Source organism: Protopterus annectens, chromosome 7.part0 (genome assembly GCF_019279795.1).
Source record: "Protopterus annectens isolate FY-2018-M chromosome 7.part0, PAN1.0, whole genome shotgun sequence".
Classification (NCBI taxonomy): Eukaryota; Metazoa; Chordata; order Ceratodontiformes; family Protopteridae; genus Protopterus; species Protopterus annectens.
The window spans coordinates 31,124,498-31,137,127 of NC_056739.1; the positions used below are offsets into that span (position 1 = coordinate 31,124,498).

The 12,630-nt window shown below is 37.8% G+C and overlaps 1 protein-coding gene across 1 annotated transcript in view; it reads left to right on the forward strand.

The window, feature by feature from the left end:
- Nucleotides 1-4,144: 4,144 nt before the first annotated feature.
- The window catches only part of LOC122805788, a 91,076-nt gene continuing 82,590 nt past the window's right edge, over nucleotides 4,145-12,630 (forward strand). The window contains exon 1 of the mRNA XM_044076054.1: nucleotides 4,145-4,849. Coding sequence (XP_043931989.1) covers nucleotides 4,145-4,849 — 705 coding nt within the window. The remainder of the gene's footprint in view (nucleotides 4,850-12,630) is intronic.

Genomic DNA, 12,630 nt, shown 5'->3' on the forward strand with positions numbered 1-12,630 from the left:
GCAGAAGCAGGGATGCTGGTCTTAGTCTATTTCTAACTATATTGCTGATAGCTCACTACATTACTTTTTATTCAGAATTTGGAAATGGCCAGCCTATCTTCACTGTATCCACTATCACAATATAAAGTGTACATTAGGCTGTCTGGACTTTGGCCAGAAACAGACTGAAGCCAAAGAGTCCATGCCATATAGCAATTACAATTGTTGTTCACCAGCATATAGTTTAAGTGTTGCAATCCCCAAATAACACTCAGATGCCAGAGTTTAACACTACCTGTTAAAACTTGTGTTGTCATTTCATTTACTCATTCAAGTTTTTTAGCACACATTCAGCCTTTTTGAATGGTATATTCAAAGGCCAGTTATTCAGGTGAAAGTACGTCTCTCATTCACACTTGGAATGGGGTGATGAGAGACCGTTTCTTTTATAATTTTACTATGAAATGTATGTGGAATTATTCTTAATGCAACAACCAAGCTATGCCAACATACTGACCTAAGACAACCGGTGGTCTGACTAAAAGGTTTATCTAATAATAGGTAAAGACTGTTCCAGTTCAGACATCTGTTTCTCAAATGTTAGTGGAGTACAATCCTGCAATCAGAAACTGGCTACTACATTAATGTACCAAAAAAATCTGTCTAATCCGCACTAGTGTTTACAGTAGCAATATTCAAAGGAATCATGTCAACTCAGTGGAGACGAGTGAGTAACAATGTTGTGAAATTAAAATGACTGGAAAAACATTTTGGTCAACCGCAAAACATTTTTGCATGGGGTATGCCCCCCTTAGCCCCATGGAGACATACCCCCACAGCCCTCAGAGATGGATCAAACTCCACATTCACACAACAGTGGGTGGGTGAATGCAAACTCTGTACCGGATGTCACCATTCTTAAAAACTCAGTATGCAGTAAATGGGAATCAACCAATTTTAGGAAGGAATTTTTTTCTAATGGTTACCTACATTACTCAAGAAATCACTCTGTGGCAGAAACAGTTTGGAAAAAAGGCAAATGGGGAGGCCATCCAGGTTAATTTCTGATGATAGTTCAGCTCTAACAAGAACTGGCTAACTTACAATATTTTCGGTAAGGGCTTACCCCCTGAAATTCATGAATAACATAGTCATCAATGTGGTCTTAGGAAAAGCAACCAATTAGAGACTTTTCAGGGTCTTCTGAGTTTGGGGTATTAAACACAAGGAACAACCATCAGTTTAATGCCAAGATTCTCACTTTTAATTGTGGTACAGAACAAGTGTAGATGATTTTTTTTTACAAAAATTGGTCTGGGGTGTTTGGCCCCACTGGTCTAACTCAAAGATTAGCTGAAGTCTCTACTTTGTCTTTAAGTGCAGTACAAATGCGACAGGAAACATTGACAAAAATGTGGGGTGTACAAGTGTGGGGTCTGCTCACAATGTAGCTTTATTTATGATAGTATAAAAATCACCATTCCCTCTTATGAGAACTTTATTTTGCATGGGTAGATAAAACTGTACAACAAGAGCAGTAGTTTACCTTGCATCTTGCCTTAAATGCTCTATGTTTTTAAAGACTGATTGTGCATTATGAACTAGGATTTACGAACATATCTGTGCAATTAAAAAGGGGGACAAAAACATCTTAAGTAGACATTCTAAGGTGTTTGACAACTTTGTAAAGTTTATTATTTTTAAATCTTGGAAAGTTATATATTTCTGAGAGAGGTGGAAGTTGAAAGAAAAGGTTGAAATATCATGAACTGCATTGGCAGTTATTAAATGCCTCTGAGACCCCAGGGTTATATGAATTCCTGGTAACATTGACTTACAATTAAAAACACTAAATTACAACTTATTGTCTATAATTGACTACTTAATGTATTTTTTGTTTTGTTTTTAACTATACTTGTATTATGTCAAAAAAGTTTGTGTTTTGAATTTTAACTAAAGTTCTGATATTTTAGTACTTTTTGAGATGACAGTCTCTAAGAATAGCTTGGGGAGATTTTCATTTGTCAAGTGATTTCATTTGCTGTGCAATTACACTAGTTATTTAAACCAAAATGGAGTCAGTTTATGCAATTCTGTTCTTAACAGAGAAGAACAAAAGCACTTGACTCTTGTGATTTATTTCATTTGCAATAAATTTCCACTAGATACAAATTCAAACTGGTTCTTAGAAGCCACAACCCACAGCATTTCCTGGATTGCTTGATTATGTTGTGAAGCATTTGATTATATAACCCCGAGTAGAAAACACCATTTGGGATGATGGGAAATTTCCTTCTGACAGCATGCAAGTACCCATTACATCTGTACAAGCATGTTATTATTCTGTTCAATGGAATCTTTAGTATTTCAACTGTAATGGAATTTGCACATTTATATTACCTCGTCGAAATTTTACTGCATCGAAGCAATAAATGTTGAACACAATTGATAGATGCAGTAAAATATAGAATAAGTATAAAAAAACGAAAGGGCGTAGGCAGGGGGGCAAGCCCACCTGCACCCCCCCCCCACACCCCCTGCTACTTAAATATACCAACTTTGAGACCGCACTACATTGAGGTAAACAGAAATCTCCCCCTATTGAGATTTCCATTTACCTGGCTGATATTCTTCACTTTCAATATTGTCGTGCCGACAATATCAGATTCGATATTGTCAGCTTGCGACAATACAATATAGACCCAAATTTTCTACTGCCTCTCAATACCAAGTGTATTTATGTTCCTCAACAGCACCATAATGACATGTGAATAGAATGCAAGTTATACTTGCCAACCAGAAGGTAACAGTCTTCAATTTCACTGCACAAAGGCAATATCTGCTTTTTTTGTGTTACTGTTAAAGTATCAGGTATAAGCCTACATGGTCGTAAGAACATGGAACAGTCTGTCGCTTAATGGAAACACAAAAAATGGATTTGTTACAGTGCATTAAGGAAAGATATCAAAAATGATAAAGAGGAACTTGGGGAAAAGAGGTGTAAAACGAAACACTAAATGGGTCAACCTAAACACTATGCACCTACTGATTTCCCTAAGCTACATATGTGATAACCATAGAACCAGCGACTGGAGATGAAGAATGAATCAATCATATCAGGGAGGACCAAACGAAATATCCTACATATTGCTCCATTAAATAGATTGGCTGTGTGCATAGTTATATTTTATATATATATATATATAAAATATGTGTGTGTATATGTAATTATATATATATATATATATATATATATATATATATATATATATATATATATATATATATATATATATATATCAAAGGACATTTGCAAGTATGCACGCTGTGTATCAGACAACTGACTCTGTACAGAAAATGTTCATAATGTTACATATTCGATATTGATATCATTGATTGGGGCACAAGTATTTAAGTACTTCCGTTTATCTGCAGAAAATCATAGTCTTCTAGGAAAAGGTCTCCCACCTAAATGCTAACCTCTCCCTTTGATTTTGGTACAACATATCACCTTCTGGTGACCCACTTTGTGGCGGGTCTATATCAGTTCATTGAATAACTATTCAGCGAAAACACATTTGTTGAACACCTATCTATCGAAGCCACTCTTCAGCGAATGGTGGATTTTTACCAGGGCAAAGAAGTGGTTGTCCAACCAAGCAACCGCAAAAAAAAAATTTAAAACCTGCCAAATTGGAGGGCTGCGCACTCTCCCCCCCCCCCAACTAAATATACCAATTCTGACATTGCACTAGAGTGTGGAAAACAGCAAATTCCAGACAGTGGACAACCGCTGGTTTGTTCTAGCAAAACTCTGCTGTTTACTGAAGAAGGCTTTGATATATACCTGTTCAACAAATGGGTATTCGCTGAATAGCCATTCAAACTGATGTAGACCCCTCTGTGGCCACACTATGACCGACAAACTACTCAGTTTATTATTACTGTCCTACTGGCCCTAAACAGAACAGTACTATAAACTAGACTAAGGGGAAGAATACTCAAGGGGAGGAGTACATCATTCCAAAGTGTCCTACCTCTGTAGTTACTGTCAATGCAGACATTTAAATATGTACTAGTCTACATCTAACATCGTGAATGTGTTTTCTCTTTCAGGCTTCTCCAAATTAACAAGCTTCATACCTCGTAAGGACACTATTATAAAATGGGACTATATACCCTTCTCACAGGAATAATATTTTTTCTGATGACCATCACAGGAATTGTTGGAAATCTACTAGTGCTGGCTGTATTTTTGCACAGTGCACTCTATGATTGCAAGCTGAAGAAAGCAGAGATAATCCTGGTAAACCTGGCTGCATCCAACCTTCTTGTATTCCTTACAGGAGGTGTGCCAAACTTCCTATATGTGTTTGGAGTAAAAAATGTCTTCAATGATATAGGATGCAAACTCATTGTCTTTATATTTAGGGCTTCAAGAGCCTTGACCATTATGTTAACTAGTTTCCTTAGCTGTTTTCAAAGTGTTATTATTTGCACAAGTAGTCTAAGCTGGGTCCCTGTAAAGCAAATATTACAAACATATGTTGTTCACATCATTAGTTTTCTCTATACCTTAAGCACGACTTTAAGCATAAACCTCATAGTTTTTACATCATCTCACAACAATTCCAGTATTCCAAAATATAGTTTCACTTTAGGGTACTGCATAGTTGTCCATCCTGACCAGATCACCATGCAGGGCACAGGTTACTTCATTTTGGCACGGGACCTACTGTTTGTAATCCTTATGGCTTCTTCAAGTGCTTATATTTTATTTGTCCTTTACAGGCATGCAAGGAAAGCAAAAGAAATCAGAAGCCATGATCCAAGTTCAAAACCTGCTGCGGAAAGCCATGCAGCAAAAACTGTAATCACATTAGTCACCTTGTATGTCTCCTTGTTTGGGATTGACAACCTGATTTGGTGTTATCAGTTAACAGTGTCAAAAGAAATCCTCCCTATTTTAACAGATATCCGTTATTTCTTTTCTATGTGCTATACATTGTTCTTTCCTTTTGTGATTTGCATCCTAAACCCAAAAATTAGAGGTAAGCTACAATATTCTGTATCACAACAGGATGTAAAGGTCCAGGAAATTGCTTTTTGCAGCCAGAGCTACACTTGAAACAAATACATAGAACTGATCAAGGATTCTCCAAACAGTTTCAGAAAAACTCCACCTCTAAGTTTTGAATACAATTATTATGCAGGCTTTAAAAAAAATGTACATTTGTTTGATTCAAGTTCCAGTTTCACAGTTCTGAAAAGTGATAGCCACTGATGTCATGGGACTGCTAAACATCCAGTGAATTCTTTTTGTCAGAGCAATGTATAAAAATATGAAGCGATCTACAGTGACAGGACATCTCACTCCTGCTTGATAAAACTAATTGACATTGCAGTGTCAAACTGCATTTTCTACAAGAGTATACAATAGCTAGTTTGTTTTCCCCTGCTTACCTAGAACACAAGAATGATGTCATCTAGTATAGAAAAAAATGATGTCACATTCATGATTTATTTTTCCTCTTCTCATTCTTGCTAAAAACTGCAAGAATTATATAGGTAGCTAGCTCTGCAGCTGGAATCAACTTTCATTTAAATAAACTGTCACTTAATATTTTCATGTTTTTAATAACTACTGATCTGCAATCATATCTAAAAAATGAAGCGATATTTGGAATAGCTCATCTACATCTTGGCATTTGCTTTTAGCATCACTGTAACTGCAAATGACGTGTTTTGAATTATTCATGTCTTACATACCTGAATTTAATTGTAAAAATAAATATTTTATCCGGTCTTTGATAGTGCATGCTGTTTGTATGAATAGAAAAACATCCTAAACTACTACTTTCACATGAAAAAATACTGCTTAAGCACTATTTTGTGGGTATTTGACTAACCATAACCAAAGAAAACTGCTTCAGAAAAGGTATAACAAAACATATGACTTGTAGAACAAACTGTGTCCCAATATGATTTATTTAGGTAGAAAAGTAGTAAATTACAATTAAAAATGGACAAGAATGGACATAACTAAAAATTTGCTTTTTTTTTTTGAATTAATGAATTATAAATGAGCTTGTATTTCATAACTGAAAATACGTAGCAAAAAGAGTTAATGGTACAATAGAGGGGAAGTCTCTTGTATCCGATTCTACCCACATTACAGTACTGGTAGCACAATACATGCAAGGTTAAACATTGCCCAGATGAAAAATATATACAAATTAAAACAAAATATTAGAATAAAGAAAACTGCTACAGGTGAGCACTTACATTTATTGTGCTAACTTTCAAAGTAAAATAAGTCTGTGCACAGAGACCAAATACAACTGTTGGCCAAAGTGATAAAATTTGCATTGCCCCCTCCCCGCCATGTCTATCTAGTTGGTCTAAAGTACATTTAGCTTTCTAACCCCCACTACCTCTACTTTCCGCCTTCCCTATTCTCCACCTGACCATGTCACTTATGCCTCCTTGGATACTAGCAGCTAACATTGCAATATTTCCTTCCATGGGTCCAGGATAGATTTCAGGAAGTAGAGGAAAGTGTTAGTCCAGCAATCTGCTGCAAGAATCCCCCCTCCTTGCTGTCTCTCCTCCTTGGAATGACCCCTCAATTTCCTTAACATGATCTTGCATACTCCTGTTCCATGGTCTCACATGAGGAGTGGTCATGCCTGCAAACTGTTATAGCCTTCCTTCTATAGTAATCATAGGATGTTCAGAATGCAGTCAAATGACAGTCCTTGACAGTTTCCACCCTAGACCACACCTTGTTTCTCAAGGAAGGCTATGCCTGCTATGCCCAGGATGAATTTATGAATACCCATCCAATTATCTGGGTCCTGTTAGAAGGAAGACAATGTTATCACACTGCTTTATCTGTGAGTAGAGTCTATTCCAGAAGTGAGGGAGTTGCTGAGCAATGTATTTGATCTCCTGGTGTTTGTAGGACTGTTTCATTTATGAAGGTACAAGAGATACTAGACTACTGTGCCCCTGATTGCTCAGAAGGCAATGCTTAGGTCAACTGCTGAAGTACATCCCAAAGGAGGGATTGTATTCTATAATCAGACTGATTATTGTTCACTTTTATTCAGCACTAATCTTTTTTTATTCTCAATGATATCTTGGCATCGGCTGCAGCAAGTAGGATGTCATTAGAACTGTTGCTGCATGATGGTCAAAGGAGAGGGAATTATCAAGCCAGGTTCCCAGGTCTCCTACATTTTAAATTTTGAAGTTGTGTATCGTCAGTGCTATATGCTAGGAGAATTGTTTGTCTGCCCATTGCAACAATGTTGCCTTTAAACCTATCTTCAACAAACCATGCATTTGTAATTATTGCAGAGCTCAGACAGGGGTGGGATGATGATTCTCAGTTTGCAATCAGCAAACCTGTTTAGCCATAGGCCTTGGTTTTTAATCTATACTTAGAGTAGTAAATGCTGACAAAAAGCAGATCTAACACTGAGCCCTGCAGGACACCACAAGTCACTTATGTTCTCCAATACTGCCTCTGTGAGCTGCACCTTGCGGTTTCTGCCTTGAAGCCAATTTATCATCTTGCCACATAACAATGTTTTTTAATCATTTAGTTGAACAATTATGCTAGCATGAGCAACGGTGTCAAATGCCTTGGCCAGATCAAAGTTAGCAATGTGAACAGTGTGATCTTTGTCAACATCTTTTGTTACCTTCTCAAAGTTATCAGGTTCATAGGCTAGATCTACCGTTTACAAACCCAAATTGTTGTGGATCTAGCCTGATGAGACTGCTAATGTGGATTAAATAAGTCTGTTATAATACACTTGTCAGGCTAACAGACCGATATAGTTTCCAGGGACAATATTAAGGATAGCTTTATGGAGTAGCACCACCAATGTTGTATGCCACACTTCCAGGACTGAGCCTGTAATCAGACTGGTTACATATACTTGTGTAGGAATTTCTACTGGGGTATGTTTGGTACTATTTAACCAACAGCCATGTACGTTATCAGGTCCCATGGGGGAAGCGTTTTCAGTCTTGGACAGCACCTTCAATACATAGTCTTTAGTCAGGATGGGGTATTTGAGAACTACAGGGATCATTTGACTTTGGACAGTCACCACAGGAGTAAAATTTTCACTGAATTTATTCTCCAGGATATTGAAAAAGTTTACAAGATCTAAGCAATTTTTGAGCTTTATTATGGAGTTCTGTACATTGTGTGCCTGTTTAGGTAAATATGTAACTTGGGTATATATGTGACTAGCAGTAGAGCTCAGAAACATTACTAAATAGTATGTAGTTATTTGTAGTGGTTGTTGGCAAAGTTGTACAATGTAGTGATGTTAGGGGCTGCTACAAGCTGCTTTTTAATGAGCTAGGTGTACAACTCTGTACGTTATGCAGCTATAAACAGCTCATGGTACTTGCTGATCAGATTTGGGTTATATCAGGTACAGTTACAAATGGAAGTGCCCATGTGTATGGACTTTGCGGAGCCACTGTACTAAGTACAGGTCTTAGCAATAGAAATTAAATTAGCCAAACGTGTAGCTTCACAGAACTACAGCAATTATTCCCAATCTCACCAAGTTTAAACAGCAGAAGCACTGGCTGACTTGTATACCTGGCCATACCATCAAGTCTGAAAAGTGACATAAAACAGCAAATAAATGTAGCAACACTGATTAAAGCACAGTACAAACTATAACACCAAGTCAATTCAAAGCTGCAGCTTCAAATTCAGAGGGGAAAAAAGTTTAAACCAGTTTTGGGTGGCCTGTGTTAAAATACTAGGTACAGCATATAACCTAAGTGGAAATAAATGCAAATAGTACAAGTGCCTTCAGTCAGTAGTTATAACTTAGGATTCAGAGAAAATACAGAAAACAATGACAGAACCCCCTCAAAGCTGACTGTAATTGCAAAGCAACTTTAAGTGTAGTAGAACAAATGAACTTCACTGTTTGAAAAGGGAATCGAAATGTCACTCATTTCAGCTGGTACACAGACGCTTCAGCTTACAAGAGTCTAAGAATCTAAGAATCATCACCACCTCATAAGAAAATATCTTTTTGGAGGCATTCCTCTGCATTCTGTTCTGCACCCTAATGTCTTTTGGGCAGGGGCGGCTTGTGCTATTGGACTGCCGGTCTGCAGCCCTCCCACCTAGAAAAAAACAAAGAAAAAAAATCTGTGAAACAAAAAAATCCCGACTTCTTGCATGCACGGACACTCAGACTGCCTTTATCAGCAGTCTGGATGCAGAGAAAGAGGTACCCAGCAACCTGTGCTGTAGGATACCCAGGAATCTGTGCAGTCAATGACCGCACAGAACAGAGGAGCTCCGGACTGCTTCCCTTGCAGACAGGGCCAATGAGGGGTGAGCTGAGAGCTCTTGTGGGGATTTCACTGCGCATGCTTCGTGACTTATACTGCAAATGGTCGCTGGCTGGATGGGTGTCGTGCAGATGAATTTGGACATGTTCTGTTGTTGGTCACTGGCTGGATGGGCATCATGCAGATGGATTCGGACATGTTCTGTTGGTCACTGCTGGCTGGATGGATTATGTGGCTTCGGACATGTTCTGTTGGTCAGTCACTGGCTATGTTCTGTGCATGAAACAGGTAGGTGAAGACTGGTGTGTGTGTGTGTGTGTGTGTGTGTGTGTGTGTGTGTGTGTAATGCCCCAGTTGCTATATACTGGTGGCTAGAGAGAACAAATGGTGGTGGGTAGAGATACTCAAGCTTGAACCCTGTACCTTGGATGCAGGTGGCAAGGACCTGAATTCCCTATCCACCACCATTTCTAAAAATATTTGCAGATTTTTGCCTCATGTTTGTTCTGTTCCTCATAAAATCTATGGTTTCTGTATCTACATTTTTCCTTGGCTTGCAAAGTCTGTAGTGCAGTGGTGCACTGGTAGCATTGCTGCCTGACAGCTACAGGTTCTCTGGTTTGATTCTTGGCTGGGGTGCCTTCTGTGTGGAGTCTGCATGTCCTCCCATCTTACAAAGATGTCTCTGGAGTTTCTCCCTGCTCTGCTGAAAATTGTCTTTTGTTCCAAGTCAGACTAGTTTCCTGGTTAAATATTTAAAAATAACAGGCATTTGAATTTCAGACTTCATATTCTTCAGAAAGTACATGGTAACGCAAAACTGTTTATTCTAGCAGATGTCTAAGTTTATAACATGGATATATGAAATTTGTTCCTATTTTTAGGACTGTATTCCCCCATTATTGGCTTTGTCCAGGTATTTTGTGCTAAGGTTGAGAGCCATCTATGGTGAGAACTGAATTCATTGAATGTTTGGGGGCTCTATTCCCCCATTACTGGCTTGGTCCACATGCTTTTGCTAAGAGGTTGAGAGCTATGGTGAGAACTGAATTCACTGAATATGTTTGGGGGCTGTATTCCCCCATTATTGGCTTTGTTCAGGTGTTTTGTGCCAAGAGGTTGACAGCTATGGTGAGAACTGAATTCACTAAATGGTAGCCATTTAAGTTTGTCTTCCTCTCTTTCACAAAACAGCTGATTTGGCATAGTGGTATGTTTCTCTGATTGTTTTGCGCAGGGTCCCCTGGGTTAAAGACATGGCAGTGAAATGTATGGTGGTAACACAGCATTTTATTTTAGCAACTTTCCAACATTGTACAAGCAATGTTTAAAATGGGCCCCTGGTTTTTGGGCTTTTGTCCCCGCCCCCCAATAAATTTTGGCTTTTTCAAGATTTCTTGTGCTGCAAAGTTCAGAGATACAACTGTGTGTCGAGTAGATTTTACAAGGAGCTGAGAGCTGCAGGGGAACAAAACTTTAGTGCTGCTTATTCTGAGTCTGCTTTGTTAATAGCACAACAGGTAGTGTACTTGCTTTTGATGCAGAAGGTTGTGGGTTCTACTCCCACAGTAGATAGATGCATTGCTGATACTGTACTGTGTTGTAAAGTGGGTGGATGCTGCAGTCCCTTTTGGCAAAGATACCTAGAGTAGTAACTATGAACCTGTTATGAGTTTGCCATACAGTCCCTATTGCGATATTACTAGCTTATCATTTTTTTTAATGCATGTAACATAGGCAATTTATTCCTCAAGGGCAACAGGCACTCTATTTGTAGATGAATAAACAATGACATATAAAGTTGTTTGCTATCAGCAACCTCTTCATTGTTACAGATTTCTTTAATGTGGAATTATTTAGATGACTTTTACACTTCAGAGATTGTGCATATTTACTGATACTGGTGGGGTATAGAAGGTTGAGTAGACTTTTATGATGGAAATGTTCTGAATTGGGTAGTTTTGACATTAGTGTATTGTTTCATTGTTTACTAATGTTCAAAACAATAAATTTAAAATGCCCTCTAACTACTGTATTGTACAAGGAATACAATTTAATACAATCGGGAAGGTGTATCAAAGAGCATGTGTATGTTTCGTGTTCAAGGGGCCTATGATTTGAAAACAGACCAAAGTTAATCTTTATCTGCCACTGGCAAAATGTATTTTCTTTGAATGTGGGTTTCAATGCTGTTTCAATGCATGTGAGTTTCAAGGGCAGAGAAGTTTTAATGCTAAGTCTGTTTTCGTTGTGAGACTGCATTGCTTTGTTTAGCAGATATCTATTGGGGTTTGTGCTGTAAAAATGCAAAATAAAACTTTCAAATGAAATCCAAATCATTGCAGAAGTAAAGCAGTATGCACATTACAGTGTTTTTGGTAAATGGGGCAAAATAACCAATAAATGGAAGACTGGAATGGTTGCAGGGGGGAGGCTCCAATCGACCATGATTTTGAGAGGGGAAGGGCAGCAAACTCAGACAGCCCTGGTTGAACTATACCTCTCAGCTGTCCATATATTTGCAGAATGAATAGATATTTGCTTCTTATTTTTGGTTTGTTCCTCATAAAATGTGGTTTTCTGGCAAATCATTTAGGAATGAAGTCACTAAATGACAGACATTGAGTTTTACGTCATAACCTTCAGAAAAATGCATGCTAAAGCAAGACCTGTTATTCTATCAACTTAGTAGTGTTTGTATGTTCCCCCAATATATTTGGCCTTGTCCAGATATCCTGCATTAACAGGTTGAGAGGTACATGCAAATAAAATTGCTTTATAGAATTAGGCATATCCAAACCTCTCAACTGTCCCCAATTTTGGCTCAAAATGTTGCTCTTCCCCTAATAATCCCTCTGCAAAATGGCAATTTTGGAAGAAAACATGGAGGGTTTACAATTAATAAATAACTGTAATAATCAGTTATAGATTACTTTTATTTCAGAAATGCATGTAGATTATTTTATTTTGTCAGCTGCTCAAGTTAGTAGTACTAATATTAAAAGTGTCCCTTCTTTGACAGGTTCCCAGCTGTATTGTGTGGCTATTTTTATTTTATATTTTTGCATCACATTTTTGGTCCATTTTTCATAAAATTGTGTTTTTTTGTGGCAAATCATTAAAGACTGAAGTTAGAAAATAATGACAGACATTTGAGTTTCAGATTTCATACCCTTCAGAAAATTCATACTAATGCAAGACTTACTATTCTATTATCTTTCTAAGTTTATAAGAGCAATATTTAAAAATTGCCCTTATTTTTGGGCCTTTGTCCCACTTCTGTGTATGGCTTTGTGCAGATTTCTTGCT